The 20,733-nt window shown below is 41.4% G+C and overlaps 1 protein-coding gene across 12 annotated transcripts in view; it reads right to left on the bottom strand.

Moving 5' to 3' along the window:
- Positions 1 to 248: 248 nt before the first annotated feature.
- Positions 249 to 20,733, bottom strand: part of MGAT1 (alpha-1,3-mannosyl-glycoprotein 2-beta-N-acetylglucosaminyltransferase) — a 45,751-nt gene continuing 25,266 nt past the window's right edge. For 4 of the 12 annotated variants that reach the window (XM_083356051.1, XM_083356049.1, XM_083356046.1 and 1 more), the window contains 2 exons: positions 3,585 to 4,805; positions 249 to 491 (listed from right to left, as the gene is read on the bottom strand). In XM_083356051.1, coding sequence (XP_083212177.1) covers positions 289 to 491; positions 3,585 to 4,731 — 1,350 coding nt within the window. In that variant the 5' untranslated portion in view covers positions 4,732 to 4,805 and the 3' untranslated portion in view covers positions 249 to 288. Of the gene's footprint in view, positions 4,806 to 5,322; positions 5,394 to 8,669; positions 8,826 to 8,868; positions 8,954 to 9,303; positions 9,977 to 17,053; positions 17,082 to 20,733 lie in introns of those variants that run through there. The other 8 variants (XM_083356048.1, XM_083356053.1, XM_083356047.1 and 5 more) reach the window with 8 other exon arrangements.

Raw genomic sequence — 20,733 nt, 5'->3', positions numbered from 1 at the left:
TGGAGGGTAACAAATGGGTGTCGGAGGCCTCTAAAGAGACGACCTTATGCCCCCTCCCCTTTGTCGAATTTCACTTAAAGTCTTATGAGCCCAATAAATTCCAGCATGAGGTCAATTACACAGGCTGTCTGAAAAGGAACTGGCTTTTATTTTATTGTGGAAAATAACTTTTTTTTTGGCTTCTTTAAGCTCTTCTCACCAATTCGTTGTGAACATAAAATTAGCGTCTCTCCATCAAACCACCTTGATTCAAACATCCAGATGTAGTGATACTTTTATTTTTATTTTTCAGCTGGAATTTTCAGCTGCAGAGATATTTTCAGGAACAGAAAAAAAAAAACAGCTCAGGACAGACAGACAGACAGAAAGGGAGAAGAATGGCGGCTGCTGGTGGTTTTTTTTTTCCTGCTGGGATCTCCCGCTGAGCGTCTTCCAAATCGTTTCACCAAAATCACAAACTGGACTGGGAAACGTGATCATTTCGCTGTGACCTAGGACAAAACGCTAATAAGGAAGGACAGTAGGCCAAAGGAGAGAGAGAGAGTTTGGGCTACAGATGGTGTGGATTAAGTTACACAGATCTGAGGATTCTGGAAAAAAAAATATAATAATGATTTATTTATTTCTGTCCTCCTATTTTCATTTCCCTGATTGGTTGGCTGACTGAGCACCAGAGGAGAGAACCCAAAAAGAGATTTCCATTTTCCCTTCCCTTCCTCCGTGAAGTTCCAGTAGCTGCCTTCTACCGAAAGGAGATGGCAATATACTTGCAAACTGAGACATCAAGGCTGAGTCCCAGAACATAATACTAAAGGTAAGAACAGCTCTCTTGCTGTTTCTAGTTTTAAAAATGGCAATTCTTTTACCCAGGATCCAGCGGATCTTGAAATTTGGGATTAAAACAACCTACCCCCCAAAAAATAAATCCAATTTTCCATTACAACCCTCTCCTCCACACACACACACACACACACACACACACACACACACACACCCTCCCCATCCAGATAAGATGGGAGTACAGCGGTTCTGAAGGGGAGCACATTGTAAACGGATGACTCAAGTGATCATTTCCGCATGTCCATTCAGGACATTGTTAAAGGTGAGCGAGATCACGCCGAAAGATCTGAGCTCTTCCGTGGAGACTTTTCCACTCATATTCTATACACGTGTCTGCCCTACTTTGCTCTCTTTTCAAATGGAAGCCTGACCTAGAAAATCGTCAGACGGTATAATCTCTCGCAGAGAATTAAAAGCGAAATCGACATACGAAACACGTCCAAATGATCAACCTTCCAGATGCAGGTCACAGTAGGTCATTTTTTTAATTTTTTTTTAAAAGAGAGCCTCATTCTCTGCAGCATTAGTTTTCTTTTTCTTTCTTTCTTTGCCCCCCCCCAAAAAAGAAAAATCTCAGGACGTTAAGCAGATGCATCCAGCCATTCAAAGCGGTCTCCCCAAGGCACCGTTCTCCTACCTGCCCCCTTGCACCAACTAAAAGAGCAGATATAAGAAGGGGAAAAACCTCCCCCGCTCACTGACGTGGAATGGCAAAACACAATCTTCCTTCCTCCGTTCATGAACGGAGATGGTCTTATGCAATGTTGTGTTTTTTAAAAAAAAAAGAGAGGAAAAAAAAGCAATAAGCATTCAAATAACGCAATATATATATATACCCTTTGGTGTGGTCTAAATTTTGGCCAAAGGAGGTGTGAAGTCGCTTCCTCATGCCTGCCTCCGTACAGTGGCATCTGGAGGAGCAGCTCAGTGGCAACTCCCAAAGGCAAGGATGGGGAAGGTGGACTTTGCCCCACTGAATAAGGCTGGACTCCTTGGTTGGAGAAGTCCTTTCGTGAGATGCTCCGATGCCTGGAGAAGTCTCCTCCCTCCGCTCTACTTAGCGCCCACAGTGTCCCAGATACGTAGCAGTGACCAATTCCAATATGGCCATTCAGAAAATAACAAACAACATAGCAATTTAAAAAAATGCAACCGAGCCACCAGCATGCTCTGCCGTAGATCTGGATGGTGTTCCTACACCGTGGAAATTAAGGCAGCCTTGGGCAAGTTCTCCTCGTGAACCTGGGAAGAGAACATGGCAGCAACATCGAGACATCGGTCGGCTTCCTTTCAATATACAGTCAATAGATACCTTGGAAGTCTCCCTCACTTCAGATAACAAGCGGAGGCTGAAATGTCTGGATGTCCCCGCATGCGTCATAAAGGGCTGGCCTTGGGCCTTCCTCCCCCAGAGCCGTTTTCAAACTTAATGGCCCACCTGCAGCCCATCATTTCCCAACTGTGGCTTGCTGAAAGGGCCATTTGATAGCAGGCAGTGGCTAGAAGGCTGCAAAGCCAGACCTTCATGCATCTCATATGACCAGGTAAGAGGATGAGAAGAAAATGCCCGCCTCCATCCAAAACTTTATTTAAGCTACAGTTAACAGGTCCCAGCATGGAGCTGTAGAAAGGTAGCACGTTTTTCATGCTCTCTGACTACTCTTTATCTTCGTGCCCAAGTAAAAGCAATAAAAGAGGCTCTGACCTTCCTTTCCATCTCATCTGAGTGACAATCATATTAAGTTTGTCATTGTGCACATTGTGTCTCCATCGTCCCATTCAATTAGGGTTAAAGAATTAGGATATCTAAGAGATCAACATAAAAATGGCCAATATGGTCAATAAAGATGGTCCTTTTGAGGGGTTCAATGATCACCTGAAAGAGCTGCCTGCTTTCCAAACCTTACAGATGCCCAGGTGAGACGTGAAGCAGCAGCCAAGAGCTGAGAAAAAGAAAAACTTTTACTTTCTCCCTACAGCTTACCTGTGACCTAACAAGTTGAATGCAGTGTGCCGGTTTTGAATCAATAGTTTCTCGGGAACTTAACAAGTCCCCCCATTTTGCTTGGCTGGAATTTAGAGATACGCATGAAGTCTGTGGCCAAACTCGACTGAGGAGCTACACCTGCCTCATAAGGTCACAAGTTGCTCTGGCCTGCTGTATCTCAACGAAACTGGGAGAACTTCAGTGGGTCACTGCTTTGGTTTTAGCATTCACTTCTGACCTCAAAATTTACCAATTTGGACAAGCCACCCAGGATCTAATCGGCGGACAGGTGGCAGCATCAAGAAGGAAGACAGGCACTGGGGAAGAGAACAGGGAACCCAGAATGCTCCTTCTCATCTACGATGTTGGGGCTTCGGAATACCCCTGTAATCCATCCCTCCTGCCTTTTAACTCCTCCCCCAAATTCAGCGCACAAAACAATCCTCATTCCTGGAATGCACCTTGAATGCCACACAGGGGAAGGAAATACAGCGTTTTGCCCCCACCCCCACCCCAGCACCCTTTTCCCAATGGGGTTTAGCATGCTCAAAAATCCTCAGCTGCTAACTCCAGCTGGGGTCATAGCCTGTCCAGTCAGGAGGAGGAGCCAGGTAAACACGGCGGCCTCGGTAGAGAAAGCTGACAATGCCCTGATAACCAGCACGGGGCACTCCTGATTTGAGGTCATCCATCACACCCAAGGCTTTTGCAAAAGCCTTGAAAGAGTCACGAGTGGTGTACTTCACTCGGACAGTACCTAACTCCCGGCGCTGGTTCCCCTGTAATTCTTCGACACGCAGCTCGGGGGCCCCATAGACTTGGGCCAAGAATGAGTGTTCATAGTTATTCTTCTTGAGGTAAGAAAGGTCCATCTGGGTGAAAGGCACAAAACGGTCATTGAGCTTGATGAACTTCAGATATTGGTCAAAGAACTGACCGTGGCTCACGCCTTTACGGCCAAAAGTCATTGTGCGTGACACTTCAGGCCTGATGCACGAACGGCCCTGCCGCTGTTCAGGCTGTCGCATCCAGTCGTCCCAGAAAGCCTTGGGCCACTTGGGTTCCAGCTCATCCCACAGGTCAGAGAGCAGAAGCCAGCCCAGGCCAGGGAAAAAATCAGTACGATAGAGAAGTTCGGGATGGGCAACATCTACCATCTGTTCCTTGCCATTATCGTTCCAGGCAGAGATACACCAAAGAGTTGGGTCAGCCAGGAGAAGTGGGAAACTCGCTTGAAAATATTCGAAGAAATCTGGAGCGACTTCCAAGTCATCTTCCACTACAATGGCTGCTTGGTATTTGAAGGTCCGGAAAAGTTGGCTCAAAGCCCAGCGATAGTGTCGAGCGATTTTGTAGTATCCCTGAAACTTGCGATGGTCGGTAGGCACAGGGATATCACTTAAATTGGGCTGCTTGATGTGCACGATAGAATCTCCATAGGAGGCAATGACTCGAGCTGTTTCCTCATGTCCACAGTCCTGGCTTACAATGATGGGGAATCGCTCCTTTGAGGGACGGTAATGCAACAGTTTATCTAGACAACGGCGGACTGTGCTGCGGTCGCAGGCAATCACCACCACAGGTAAAACAGCATCAGGTGATATCTGACTGTGATGGGGTAAGAGCGCAGCTGTGGAAGGCTGGACCGATGCCACAGCTGACAGGTGGAGATTTTTGGACTTCCGTATGTTCCAGAGTGAACTATAGCGGTAGATCTGATGTAAAAGCTCCTTCTGGCGCTCCAATTCTACCTCAGCATCCTGGGCCAGTCGGATCACCTCTTCAGTTAAGCGGCTATGGTCCGATAAAGACTGTGGCCGAGTCCACAGGAAGAAGAGGATGACAGCGTTCCAGGCCACAAAAAGCACCAGGCCCCAGAGAATCAGGTTACTTTTCTTCAGCATCCTTCACAGGCATAGGCCGCACTCTATCCTCTTAGGTCCACCCCTCGGATGAGCTTCAAATGGTCACCATCCACCTGAAAAATGAGTGATAAAACAGTATTACTGATTCATCTGTCTTTCCCCTCCTTCACTACTCTAATGATTACCATCCGGTTGCACTTATGTCCATCATGATGAAAACTTTTGAAAGGCTGATAAGAGGATTTTAATCTATCCAGCCTCCCTCCAGCATTCGACTCACTTCAGTTTGCTTACCGAGTGAATTGCTCCGCAGAGGACACTATTTCCTCTGTTCTATATCTGAGCTTGGCGCACTTAAGAGCAAAGGAATACTCATGTCTGAATGCCGTTTGTTGATTTTGGTTTGGCTTTTAATACAATTGCTCCTCAGCCTTTAGTAGACAAACTGGATCTTTTAGGTTTTAATATTCCTTTGGGCAACTGGAATCTTGATTTTCTCACTGATAAAGACTCCAGTATGTGCAAGTTGGGACTCAATATTTTTTTGAGCACAGGTTCTCCTTAAGGCTGCTAAGTCCACTGTTATTCACCCTGTTGACCCATGACTGTGGTGCAAAGTTTGCTACCAACCTTATGGTGAAGTATGCAGATGATGCAACAGTAGTGAGCCTTATTCAGGAGGAGGTAGAGGGTTTGGTGGACTGGTGTAATAAGTACAGTGTGGTTCCAAATGTAGGAAAAACAAGAGATCATCATTGATTTCAGGAAAGGCAGGCACACCCACATGCCTCTGTGTATGAATTATTCAACTGTGGAAATGGTTAGTAGTATTAAGTTTCTGGGTGTGCAGCTAACAAGTAGGTTAGCTTGGTCGCTCAACAGTGAGACAATGGTGCAGAAGGCACAGCAGCACCCGCATTTCCTGCGTATGAGAAGAACACATCTTCTTTCCCCTGTCCTGACCACTTTCTACAGATGGAAAGCATCCTGTCATATGGCATTGCTGTCTGGTTTGGAAGCATTACTGCTCCGGACAGGAAAGCAGTGCAGAGAGAGAGTGGTGAGGATGGCGGAAAAGATTATGGGAAGTTCACTGCCTTCGATCCAAGATATGGCATGTAAGCAGGGCTTAACCAGGGTCCACAGTATTATTAGGGAAACTACACATTCTCTCCGTGACCCGGTTTTCTTTACCTTCTTGGGAGGAGGCTTGGTGGTATCCGAAGCAGAATGCCTGGATTCTGTAATAGCTTTGTAGCATAAAGTAACAACCTTGTTAAATCTCAAGACTCTTTTTTCCACTATGTATTCAAAATGAACTGTGATTAATATGTTTGTTAAGTATTTAGAATGCACTTGCTTGGTCCCAAACACGGGACAAATCTTATTTCCTGTTTCAGCCTAGCCCAAGGCCATCTATCTCCCTTGCTTCTCAGCTAACAGAGAGAGAGAGCCTGTGGCCTAGGGGTTAAAACAACTGCTTAAGACACAGTCGGCCGAGGTTCGAATCTCAGAAGGGTATGGCTGACTGATGAGAACAAATAAGTTTGAAATGATCATATCTGTCTCCCTTTATTCTGTTAGCAAGCTAAAAAAATTCACACACACACACACATCTCCTTAATAAGACTAAAAAATGCCAATCCTGGGTGTGTGTGCATGTTAAAAAGAAAAAGAATGGAGCACCAGGATAGAAAAATAAACTGTTTAATATGCAAAACACTTAGCTTTCGTCAGCCAAACCGCCGATGTTGTCAGAGTAAGAATAGGAGATCCGGGAGTTTGCCTATATAGCCAGCTGCTTTTGCACCCTGCTCATTGAGCGGGTCACCGGTCTATTGACTTCAATCAGCCGTAGCGTTTCTAAATGTCCCACATTTCTTCGTGTGCTTGAAGGATCAAGAGTTGTTTTCTTATTCATGGTCGAGCCGATGACCCAGTCGCAGTTGTTTTGTACCTCCCCCCTTCTTTGGTCGAACCTGAGCCTCCGTCTGAAGACCTAAAGCCGGGCATGTTGTGGATTCGTCCTTCTTGGGGATCATTGTTGTGGCCACGCCCTCCAAATCGGGATCTAATACAGGGCATGTCCCAAAGTCTGACACAGGGCACATTGAAGATTCATCCTTCCCAGGGATCGCTGTTGTTCTGCCTGTAGCAGTGTTGTTCAGGTCCTGCCAAGAGCAGGCTCGTTGTGCCCATCGTAAGTCATAGCGTTGTTCCTCCCACACCGAGCGTCTGGTAAGCAGGTAACAGGTCTATATGACCGTTAATGGAGTACAGTTAGGACCAAAGTCGAGGAGAGGAAATATCTATACCGTATATGCAGGCTTAACGGCTACCCTGCTGAGTTTGTTAGGAGATACAGCAGGCCACACAAATCTCGAAGTAACTGACCAGATAACATATCAACAATGCTGACCACACGGACGACAGTCCCATATATTAATGGAGTGTCCGAGGCTACTGCGCGGTTGTTAGCCCCTTACAATGTCAATGTTGCCCATAGACCGGAGCAAACCCTGCGTGCCAGGTTAATGCATACTAAAGAGCCACTCCCCAACGAAGAAAGATCGTCAATTATATACAGGATTCAATGTAAAAATTGCCAATGCAATTACGTTAGGGAAACAACTAAGAGGCTCAAAACCAGGCTTCATGAGCATGAGTTGGCAATCAGGAGACAAGAACAATGCTCACAGGTGTGGGCACATATGGCTAGTTACAACCATATGTTTGATTTTGCCAACGCCGAGACCATAGCCTGGGATAACACCAAGGGCGGACGGTTGCTCAAGGAGACCTGGCTATCCGATGAAAACTCCATTAACCGTCATATAGACCTTTTACCCACTTACCAGACGCTCAGGGGGTGGGAGGAACGACGCTATGACTTACGACGGGCACAATGAGCCTGCTCTTGGCAGGACCTGAACAACACTGCTACAGGCAGAACAACAGCGATCCCCAGGAAGGATGAATCTTCAATGTGCCCTGTGTCAGACTTTGGGACATGCCCTGTATTAGATCCCGATTTGGAGGGCGTGGCCACAACAATGATCCCCAAGAAGGATGAATCCACAACATGCCCGGCTTTAGGTCTTGAGACGGAGGCTCAGGTTCGGCCAAAGAAGGGGGTGGGGAGGTACAAAACAACTGCGACTTGGTCATCGGCTCCCTGATGTGAATACGCTCAGCAGGGGAGCGACCATGAATAAGAAAACAACTCTTGATCCTACAAGCACGCGAAGAAATGCGGGACATTTAGAAACGCTACGGCCGATTGAAGTCAATAGACCGGTGACCCGCTCAATGAGCAGGGTGCAAAAGCAGCCGGCTATATAGGCAAACTCCCGGATCTCCTATTCTTTACTCTGACGCTAAGTGTTTTGCATATTAAACAGTTTATTTTTCTATCCTGGTGCTCCATTCTTTTTCTTTTTAACATGTGTATATATGTATATATGTGTGTGTGTGTGTGTATGGAATGGATTTTCTCTTATTTTTTTTTAAATTCCATTTATATCCCAGAGTGCATCATTTTTATTATTTTTACTAACTTCGTGTGTGTGTGTGTGTGTGTGTGTGTGTGTGTGTGTGTGTGTGTGTGTCAAATGCTTGTTAACTATTTTTTAGATTACCTTGCTAGGCCCCAAACATGGGACAAATCTTTATTTCCTGTGTCAGCCTATCCTGAAGGCCATTGACAGGCAGTAGTCACACCGGTGACAGTTCATATTTGTGTAAATTTTTTTAAAAATTGCTTTAATTCTTTGTTAAAAAAAAATTACACACACACACATATATACATACATACATACATACATACATATATATATAATTTCATTTTAATGTGTGCCATTGTGTACCCAGAAAAGTGACAATAAAGTTTATCTATCTACCTTTTAAAATGGAATTCTTTGTTTCTCACGATTTGTTTTCAATATCAGATAAGATTAGATTTTGCTAAAGAGACTTACTGAGAGAAATTGCTGTGAATTAGATTAGCTGCTCTCTAATCTAAATGGTTCCCAAAGGTTTTTGGACTTGCTTCTTAATCTAATCAAAGAGTATATATGAACCTGCAATTCCCTTTCACTGTGGAACTTTATGTAAACAGGCACTCTCATTGATTTCTAGAGCAGAGGTATAAAACAAAGAGAGAAAAAATTGCATTACACAAGGCAAGACCAATCTACCGAGATCAGGATATACATTTTCTAGACTGAAGGCCACAATTGCTCTCTAAATGACGTGGGTCAGTCTAGAATGAGAATAACATTTCATTTATTTCCATTTAATTCAATTCAATTAATAAAGTATAGTTAATATTACTCTCCAATCATGCTTCTCTTCTGTTAAATGTACGTTTTTGTCAGCAGAGAGAACGTACTCCATGCACTGTGTAAAAAGCCCATGTAAGCAAGTTAACAAGGAAGTTACATGCTTGCATTCACTTTAAACACCTCTTACATAAAATAGAACAGGAAATCTCACACGAGAATAAAAAATGAGCTTGTGATATGTGGTTTTGACTATTATTGACGGGCCAAATTATAGAAAGAACATGCTGTAACTTTGGAGAGAGTGGTTAAAATGCGTTTGTGCTTGTACCTTCTCTGAAGAATATCAGAAGCGACTTCTTAAGGTCATTCTTGTTTATTTTCTATTTTTTCTTTTCTTTCTGCTTTTTTCTTTCTTTTTTTCTTCCTTCCTTTATATGTTTGTGCTAGATTTTATATTCTTGTTTACACGTTTTAATAAAAATTTATACACACACGCACACAAAATGGCAAAATAGAAAAACCAGCATATTTTTTTTAAAAAAAATTCCCAATCTACAGCATCACCAAGTTTAAAATGACTGTTCTAGAACAAGGAACATAAAAAATAGACTGTAAGATAAGCAAGTAAACAGAACAGGGACTCAAGCCCTTATCATCCCAATGAGCAGTTCTCAAACAGCAGCCTAGGGAGAACTGAGGGCCCCCAACACCTTTTCAAGGGATCTGCAAAGTCAAATAAAGAAATATTTAAACATTTCTGTTTATATTTCCAATACGGTAGATATTGATAGATATAACCCACACGAATCAATGTTCTTTTGGGGTCCTCAAAAATTTTTTAAGAATGTAAAGGGATCCTGACAATGTTTGACAACCGCTGACCAAGACTACTACAGTCTGTCTATATAGAGCTGCTGCTGGATATACCTGGCGCAAAATATTTCTGCCCACCTGCCGACAGATGAAAGCTGCCATGGCAGGAGAATTCCAATGCTTTTAGTAACTACTCTGGCTCCTGTTTTTTCCCCCGGGTTAATTCAAGATGCTGGTTATTACTAAGGTCCAGACTATATTCAAGACCCTTTGCTCTAAATGCCCAAAACTGTCTGGGGTCAGGTGGTTTCTAAATGTATTAATTAAAAAGTAAGCAATTAGAATCTGCTCATGAAGTAGGAGCAGGCCAAAGGCGCATGTAGTAGAAAATAATAATAATAATAATAATAATAATAATAATAATAATAATAATAATAATAATAATAATAATAATAATAATAATAATTTTATTTGTATACCGCCCTTCTCCCGAGGGACACAGGGCGGTGAACAGGGCAAACATATAAAATACAAGGGTACAAAAGTTAAAAAGAATTAAACACAATGCCCAAACTAAAACAATAAATAGATATTTATAGATTTTTTTTTTAAATTTGTTTTTAACTTTTGTATCTTGGTTTTTTAATCACCCTGTAAACCGCCCTGAGTCCTTCGGGAAAGGGCGGTATATAAATGTAATAAAATAAATAAATAAATATATTAAAAACAACAATAAAATCCCAACCCATCCCCCATCAGGCCAGGCCGGCTTGTTCGAATAAGTGAGTCTTCAGATCGCGTCGGAAGCAGCGAAGGTCGGGCGCCATCCGGAGCTCGACCGGCAAACCGATTCCATAAATCCGGGGCGCCCACAGAGAAGGACCTCCCCCTGGGGGCCACCAGATGACACCCTTCCCAGGATGTCAGTGGGTTGGGATTTGAAAACAGGCTTTTTTAGATATAGTCCTCTCACTATGGAGCAGCTTGCAAACTGACATCAACTCCTTTGTAGAATGTTTGGGGGGGGGAAAGGGTGATTTGGGGCAACTTCTGATTTCCATGCTGACTCATTGCTACGTGACAGCCTATATGTGTTTTTATAATGTGATGCTTTTATAATTCTTAGAATATTGTTTCATTTGTTACTGCGTCATTGTCCTACCACTTGTTGTGCTATGAGTCACCCAGTATTTCTTTGACTATTGGATGGAGGTGGCATGCAAATGATAAAACCAACTGAACAAAACCCATCAAGGTTTTATTTCTATCCTATACAATTAGGCTTTATAAGAATCAGAAAATATCCTAATTGTATTGCAACAGACTAACATGACCACCCCTTTAGAAATTGTATTGCAGAGTTTAGAATTCCTATATTAAAATTCCTTCCTTCCTTTCCTTCCTTCCTTCCTTCCTTCCTTCCTTCCTTCCTTCCTTCCTTCCTTCCTTCCTTCCTTCTCTCTCTCTCTCTCTCTCTCTCTCTCTCTCTCTCTCTCACACACACACACACACACACACACACACACACAATCACAGAATAAGCCCTGTATGCTATCTCATCTCCTGAAAGCACGTAAAAATGCAAGTAGAAAAATAGGGACCACTCCGGTGGGAAGGTAACAGCGTTCCGTGCGCCTTTGGTGTCTAGTCATGCCGGCCACATGACCACGGAGACATCCTCGGACAAGCGCTGGCTCTTCGGCTTTGAAACGGAGATGAGCACCGGCCCCTAGAGTCGGAAACGACTAGCACACATGTGTGGGGGAACCTTTACCTTTACCATTAAATTATATTTCCAAAATGTGGACCATGTCCTTCTTGCTCATATTCATTCTCATTCTTTCTTTCTCTCTTTCTCTCTCCTCTTTCTCTCTCTCTCTCTCTCTCTCACACACACACACAGAGACAGATGTAGTGACGATTATGCATTCTTGAAAGAACACACATACAAAAGCTGACATAATGAATCTGTCAACTCTCAGCTTTTGAATTGGCTGTCTATCAGCAGAGAGGAACCAAAGGTGAGATAATTCCATGGTCTAGATTTAATCTTCTGCTACAAAAAAACCCACAAAAAACTGAACTGTTGGGGGGGGGCTGCAATAATAGTGGGGACTGTTGTTAACTAAGCCACAATTTTAATGAGCAGGATGGCAAGGTAGCTAGCGTACTTTTATAAATAATGTGTGCTGAGCAAACGCATGGAAGGAAGTTCCAGAGAATATCAGCATGGAAACCTAACTGTGGGACTGGAATCATTGTGATGTATGTTGCGGTAAGAATCAGACAATATAAAATCGGGTTTGCCTGACATTTCAATTTCCTGTGACGTCATTTACGCCTAATTTACTGCGGCAAACGATATCTGGTTCACCTCCACCCTCAATTTGTGACTTTTGAGTGAATCGAGCTCTCTCTGTGCATAACTTACATCAAAGCAGGATTATTTCAGGGAAAACTGAAGAGAATGTTGTGGAAGAAAAAAAAAGTGGGACATAAACTTAAAACAAATAATGACTTGACTCTATAGACCAGTTGGTCTCTTCAAAACAAATCCCTGATCGTCTTAACTCTGCTGTGGCCTCTGCTGCTTAGCAGCTGGATCAGTAGCCTTCTTAATTCCCCTTCAGCAAAAGTTCCAGCACTCCATTAAGTCTTTGGGGAGCTTCCCCATAATTAACAGGGCAGGTCTGCAGGCGCTTTGGTACCTGATCTTACTGCACTTTTTAAACAAATGAAAACATTCCTACTTGTTACAGACGGTATCATCTACAGAAGGCACAGCTGTTACCTAGTGCTCTTTTTTTTAAAAAAATTTCCATTTATATCCCGCCCTTCTCCGAAGACTCAGGGCGGCTTACAATCTAAGAAGCACAAACCAATGTGCTTAGCAATAGCCTTCATTCTATGTACATGCTTGCTTATTAGGGCTTTCGCTCCCCCCCGCCCCCAAGCAGCATTATTACAAAGTCAGCTTATTGCCCCCAACAATCTGGGTCCTCATTTTACCTACCTCGGAAGGATGGAAGGCTGAGTCAACCTTGAGCCTGGTGGGACTCGAACCTGCACTAATTGCAGGCAGCTGGTGTTGCTTAAGGAGGCATTAGCCCACTGCTCCACCAAGGCTCTTTGTGGGATGTGAAACAAGTGTGTTGAATGGAAATAGAAGAGCCCCACGGCAACACCGTATTTGGTTTACTCTATTGAGAACTGACATGTAGCCAGAACTAAGGCACAACACATAATAATTAAAAATAAAATAAAATGAACAGCAGTGTCAACTGAACTCCAGTCTTCTGCAGTCTAATTTTCTCCAGACAAATTAGCCTATGGTGATCTCAAGCTAGCACATCCAATCCAGATCAGGATTTCTAGCTTTTTTTTTTTTTTTGAGGTCTTCTTACCCTGTCAACCAGCACTCCGGCGGTGAGTGCCGCCTCCCCCCACCCCACCGGGCCAAAAGCCAACTGGCAAAGCCAAGTTTTAATACCCTTCCGGAAGGCCAAAATGGTGGAAGATCGTTCCATAGGATTGGGGGCCACAGTGGACAAGGCTCTTTCTCCTTGACCCTGTCTATGGGAATTGCTGAATACATGGGGTCCATAGCAGGCCCCTTCTGCTGGAGTGGGGCAGGCTAGTCCCACTGGGTTGAAATGGCACTTCAGTTCTCCTGGCAAGATTTCAGAAGTGGTTTGCCAATGTCTGCTTCCTAGGGCTGAGAGAGAAGGACTGGCCCCAAGCCACCCAGCTGGCTTTGTGCCTAAAGCAGGACTAGAATTCTTGGTCTCTAGTCAAGTGCCTTAAATACTTCACCAAACTGGTTCTCTGGCAATTTTCCGATAACTGTAAACCCACAGGTTTCAATGGCATTACATCAGAAAAGTGTATTTTGACTACGCTTTAACAGAGAAGAGTGGGAGGAGGAGAGAAACAGAATTGGGACAATTTCTCTGACATTCTGGGACATTCCCAGAAGTTGTTTTGAACAACAACAAAAAAAAATTGGCCCTCATTCTTGTAATAGGAATACGCTATATAAGGCTCCCGGATGTCTAAAGTTGGCTTATTTCAAAATGGTTTCTCCGGGATCGCAATGCCACTGTTTCTTTATTTAACACACACTGAAAGTTTTTGAGACACGCCACAAAGTTTACAGTAGAGCAAAACACGTACAGTATTCTGAAGTGCATCCATGACTTTGTAATAAAAGTATTGCCTTTATGTAACAGTGCATTCCTGCACAGACATACCTACATAATTCCAATTGCAAAGATTTGCCTTGTCTGATTTCAGCATTTTTTTTTCAAAGGGTAACATGCTGTGTGCCTTTAGGCTTTGTCTTACGGGCCTAAGTTGCAGCTTTTGATGAGGAAACATACCAATACTTTTTCATATTTTGGAGATTTTCAGCAGTATGAAAGGCTCTTCTCTTGGACTCGTGACTCCTTCACCAAGGGGGCCCAGAACATGCCTCTTCTGCCGGCGTGGGTGTGGTGAGCTAGGCCCATCAGGATCACCCATATGCAGTCTTGTTAACAAGGGGTTTTACTATTTTATCTTTTAAAGCAGAAGAACAGTTTTCTAGATAGTAGTTTACTAATTGGGAGAAAAGGTCTAAGTGGATCGGACTCTATTTTTCCTCCTCTTAAATCAATTGAAATTTATCCAAGCAGCAGCAAGTAACTGAGACTAGTCTTTTTTTAAAAAAAAAATTCTCAACAAAACTGTTTTTCCTCTAATAAAAACAAAGTTCAGTTCCTTTTCAGAACAGGAAACTAGGTTTTCGTATTTGCCTTGCAAAATAAAGATTAGGATGTGCTGACAAAGAGTACTTCAGTATTAGCATTGTCTTTCCAGAATATTCCACAACACAAAACCTCTTATTATGTTTCAATTTCTTATTATGTTTCACCGAACAAAGTTTTGCCTACAGTGGAATCAGTGATTTGACCTACAAACATGACCACAAAGATAGTCAATTTACAGAATGTGAGATAATTGTGCTTAGGAATGCACACAAGTTTTATTTTAGTAAATCTCAGAGACAATAATTCCATTAGGCATTCCTCTGAAACTGAGAACTACAAATCAAAATAATTCCTTTTCTCTCTCTTATACATATACACTCACCCATATAGACACCACAAGTAGTCCTTGACTTACAAATGGTCATTTAATGACCATTTGGAATTACAGTAGTCTCAGAAAGGGTGCTTTATGGCAGGTAAATATCTTCCTGCTGTTGTAAAATGTTGTGCTTCCACACATTTCGGGCACTTGGCAAGTGGCTGACATTATGATGGGCTGTAGTGTCACATGGTCACATGACAGTGATTTTTGCTGGCTTCCGGCAAAAAATGCTCAGATGGGAGAATGGATTCAGACTTATCAAGTGATTTGCTTAATGAATGCCATCCAAATGGTCATAAAATCAGGCCTGGTCATGTGGATGCCTCAACTTACAACTGTCATGATTTATGACTGAAATTCCGGTCACACTTTCAGTTTAAGTTGAGAATTACCTGTACTTTCCAACTACAGCAAAAGAAGATTGTCTCACTTTGTCTAGTGCAGGGACAGGCAACCTTGGCTCTTTTATGACTCGTAGACTTCAACTCCCAGAATTCATAAAAGAGCCAAGGTTGCCTACCCCTGGCTAGTGCTTTGACTTTGAACTCCTACTACATGTTTCTGATGGCCATTTGGACTGCGACTTACAAGAGCTGAAATTAACAATTCCTGGAGGACACTAGGCTGATTATCTCAGTCTCACAGCAAAACAGAACAGAGGTTGATCCTCTAGAGCAGGGGTCCTCAAACTTGGCCACTTTAAGACTTGTGGACTTCAACTCCCAGAATTCCTCAGCTAGCCTGCCTGGCTGAGGAATTCTGGCAGTTGAAGTCCACCAATCATAAAAGGGCCAAGTTTGAAGACCCCTGCTCTAGAGGATCATCCTCTAGAGGATCAAGAAGGCAGTTTTAAAACCAACACAGGTTATTTACTAATCCAAGGCAGATTCAGATTTCAGGCAGGAACTATTGTTTGTCTCACAATGAACTCTTGCAAAGTCATTTCAATTGGAATGACTAATAATCATGTATTAGCACATCCATCCCATAAATTGCACTGTAATCATTATCAGTTCTTCAGAAACAAGAGGCAGAAAGATGTTTTTATATTTTGGGAGAAAATCAAGGATCATAGTCAGTGGTGGGATTCAGCCAGTTCGCACCAGTTCAGCAGAACCAGTAGCTAATTTTTTGTTGCCCAGGCCCAGAATGGACTTCCGGAAGCGGCATCCGCACACAGGACCGGTTGTTCACATATCTGAATCCCACCACTGATCATAGTTACATTGGTTGATTTATATTTCAATGCAAAGCAAAATAATTTGAATTTCTCAAATATGCACAGAGCAGAACACGCTATTTTACATTTCAAGTTTCTACGAAGCTATTTTTTTTTAAAAAAACCACATAAATCATGTTTTCACAAAAATTTAAAAGCAGATGTGAAAACGGTACCCATATGCCCAAAATGCAAAAATTATAGCAACAAAATTGTAACTTGTTTTATGTATTCGACCCTAAGAATCGCTAACGAAAATAGTGTGCTAAATTAATAAACTTTTATTTTAACCTTTATTCAGCATGCAGGATTCTGCCTTTTGCAGCTAAATAAATGAACTTAGGAGAGCCAGTTTGGTGAAGGAACCAGGCTAGAAACCAAGAGATTGTGAGTTCTAGTCCCATTTAAACACAAAACCAGCTTGGGTGAACTTGGGGCAGTCACTCTGCCGCAGTCGTAGGAGGGAGGCAATGGCAAACCATTTCTGAAAAACCTTGCCAAGTAGACTGCAGGGACTTGTCCAGGCAGTCTGGAAACTAACATGATTGAACAGAAGAAAAACAGGTACTTAAATGTGGCATCATGTTACCACCCACCCACCCACCCACCCCACTTAAAGAAAAAACATTTCAAATGCATATTGCATGAATTCGTAAGATGCAAGTCCTAACTGAGGGAGACATAATAGAATTCTTTCACATATGCCTCTGTGGAGTTCCAGTTTGAAGACCATCAAACTTTTAGAACCCAATGGTAAGTAAAATCCCACTTTTCCTCACAGCCGAACTAGATAGAGAGTACATGATTGCAACAAAATTATTTTTTTCCTTCAAGAACGGCAGGGCATAGCAATCGTGTAAGCCACAGTTCTAAGCAGTAGAGGACAATGACAGCAAAGAGTGTCTTAAGTACTCACCTTCTGACATTCAATCCTTCGAGGAGGGGGAGATTATGTGTGTTGGACAGAAGTTGACTTATGACTGATGAGAACATAAGAAGTTCGAAATGATCATTTCAGCCTCCCTAAAATTCTTTATTAGCAATTTGAATAATTTACATATATATATATATATATATATATATACACAATATATGTATACATATACAATATATGTATATATATATACATATACAATATATGTATATATATATACATATACAATATATACATATACATATATACAATTTACATATATACATATATATACATATACATATATATATATATATATATATATATATATATATATATATATATATATATATATATATATATATATATATATATATATATAAAATGCTTGTTAACTATTTTTAGATTACCTTGCTAGGCCCCAAACATGGGACAAATCTTTATTTCCTGTGTCAGCCTAACCTGAAGGCCATCGACAGGCAGTAGTCACACCGGTGACAGCTCATATTTGTGTAAATTTTAAATTGCTAACAAAGAATTAAGGGAGACTGATATGCATTTCAAACTTATTAGTTTTCATCAGTCAGCCATACCGTTCTGAGATTCGAACCTGGGCTGATTGCACATTAGGCAGTTGTTTTCACCTCTAAGCCACAGGATCTCTCTCGCTTTGTTAGCTGAGAAGCAAGAGGAGATATATGAGATATATATATATATTTCCTATATATATATATATATATATATATATATATATATATATATATATATATATATATATATATATATAGGAAAAGGACAGTCCTGAGTATTAAAACACAATTAAACAAAGGAGTCAAGCCTTTGTGGATTCATGAGAAAGGAAAGGCCAGACAAATCCATCTAGGAGAAGTCAGTAACTCATGTTCTGAGTCTTATCACCAGGCCAGTGTTTTTCAGCCTCAGCAACTTTAAGATGTTGGTTTGACCGTTCTGGGAGTCGAAGTCAACACTTCTTAAAACTGCTGAGGTTGAGAAACACTGCTAGACTTAATAGCTACTCTAGAACATCGGGAGCATTTATCAAGCTGTCAGAGGAAAGTTTCTGGCAGCTGAACCAGTTTGATTGCCTACCACTGAACTCTGACCTCATTTGAACAGGAAAAGGAGGTCAACAGATCGGGGGCTTCCCCTGCTTCATGTGGTTCCAGCTTGGAGCCTCAGAAGGGAAAATCTGGTCTAAAAAGAGAACACCAAGAGCACACGCAGGCCAATTTCTCAAAGTGCTTTGCTCCTTTGGATTCATTAAAAGAAAAAGAAAAAAGCATTCGCTTCAGTTACCTATCTAGTAAACATGCTTCCCTCAAAAACACTGAATTCAGAATTATTACCGTACATATTAAAACATGCATATACATACATATGCACCTCCACCTTGAGATAACTGCATTTTAACCTCCAACGTACTTCAAGATGGATTTAGTCTGAACTTGGTGACAATTTAGATTTATTTATTTATTTAAATTTAGGTCCTGCCCCACCTCGGCCCACCATAAAACAAGACAAAAGAAGTATAATATAGAGAAAAATAGACACACGCATACAAAAAAAAATAGGGAACAAGATAGTGAATCTAACCAACAACCCAACGCATACAAACATATCCAATAGGTGCCCCAATAGCCTTAGGTCAAGATATCGTAGAATAACCAGCTTTTTAAGACTTCCCATGAGACCAAAAGTGTGGGAGCTACGTAGATATGGAATTCATTCCATAGGGGAGACATGCTTCCTGGATCTCAATAGATGACATTGTTTAATCAAAGGGACCAGCACGGCAGACACTAAGAGAGACAGGCATTCCCTCAGATAATCAAGACTGTATCCCATAATACGGAATTCGGGAAAAATTAAGGGTATACAGATTAGAGATCAGGATTATAGATTGAGAGCGTTCGCAGATGATCTGGTTGTTACAGTGACCCAGCCGGAGAACTCTGTTGTGGACCTGATGGAGATAATAATACAATATGGGAAGGTTTCTGGATTTAAGGTTAATATACAAAAAACTAAAATTCTGGCCAAAAATATGACAGCTTCGCAAAAGGCTCTTTTAGAAGGATTAACTGGATTTGAGATTGTTAAAAGGGTCAAATATTTGGGGGTGCTTCTGTCGCCCTCTAATACAAAATTATACAAAAATAATTATGAAAAATTATGGGGAAAAATCCAAAAAGAAATGGAGAGTTGGGAAAAATTGCAATTGTCTTTGTTGGGATGGATCGCAGCAAAATGAATGTCCTGCCTAAATTCTTATTTTTATTTCAAATGATACCGGTTCTTAAGAAAGATTCTAATTTGGAGGAATGGCAGAGAGGTATCAATAAATTTGTTTGGGCAGGGAAAAGGCCACGAGTTAAACTTAAGATTATGCAGGATACTCGTGAGAGAGGTGGTCTTAAAATGCCCAATCTTAAACTATATTATGAAGCTGCTGCGTTAGTAGGAATAAGTGATTGGATTAATTTGACACAAGAGAGATTATTAAATCTTGAGGGCCACGATTTGTTGTTTGGCTGGCATGCATATTTGTTATATGATAAGAAGGTAGATAATGTGTTTAGAGTGCATATTTTAAGACAGGCATTGCTGAGGGTTTGGAAGAAGTACAGACATAAGCTAGATTGTAAGATACCATTGTGGGCAATTCCAAAACACGCAATAGAAAATATACATGCTGGTTTCAAACATGATGTGACTACGTACAAGGAGATTCTGAGCTTGGAAAGAAATGTCTGGTGTTTGAAATCATATAGTCTCTTGCGAGATGAGAAGATTGTTCAGAATTGGTTTCAATATACTCAGCTATGGGCCAGGTGGAAAGAAGATCAGAAAAATGGTTTTACAATGACTGATGAAAATCTGATAAAGCAAATCAGAAATCAGGGTCCAGCACATATTAAACGGATATCTCTTGCATTGATAGAGATTGACTCAGAAACAGAACTTGTTAAGGATTGTATGATAAAATGGGCCCAAAATATTCAAGAAGTTATTACAATAGACACGTGGGAAAAGATTTGGGTGAGGAACGTAAAATTCACACAAGCTCAAAATCTAAGAGAGAACTTTTATAAAATGTTTTATAGATGGCATTTAGATCCTAAAAAGCTTGCAAGTATGTATCCGAATTATCAACCAAAATGTTGGAGGTGTGGTGATGAAGATGCAACATATTTTCACGTATGGTGGACTTGCAAAAAGGTTAAGGCCTTTTGGATACAAATTTGGTGGAATATGCAGAAGATTTTCAAGCAAAGGATAAAGTTTTGTCCGCAACTCTTCTTGTTGGGAATAATCACAGATGCTACGGTTGTGGACACTAAGTTGATGTTGAACTTAATTACGGCAGCAAGACTTTTAATAGGTCAGTATTGGAAGAAAGAGGAACTGCCGACCATAGAAGAATGGACTTTAAAGGTTTCCGACCTGGCAGAGATGGCAAAGATTTCGTCTTACTTGAAAGATCACTCGCAAGAACGTTATATTATGGAATGGAGAAAATGGGTTGAGTATATCCAGAACAAATATAGGGTTAAGAAGTTTCATGTAGCATTTGAATAAGTCTTCCTTCTTTTTTTCTTTCTTTATTTCCCTTTTTTTTCTTTCTTTATTCTTTTCTATATATATTTAATATTATTAAGGTT

Source organism: Vipera ursinii, assembly GCF_947247035.1.
Source record: "Vipera ursinii genome assembly, chromosome: 2".
In the NCBI taxonomy this organism is placed as follows: Eukaryota; Metazoa; Chordata; class Lepidosauria; order Squamata; family Viperidae; genus Vipera; species Vipera ursinii.
The sequence above is the reverse complement of the archived record's forward strand: the minus strand, read 5'-3'. Positions and strand labels throughout refer to the sequence as shown.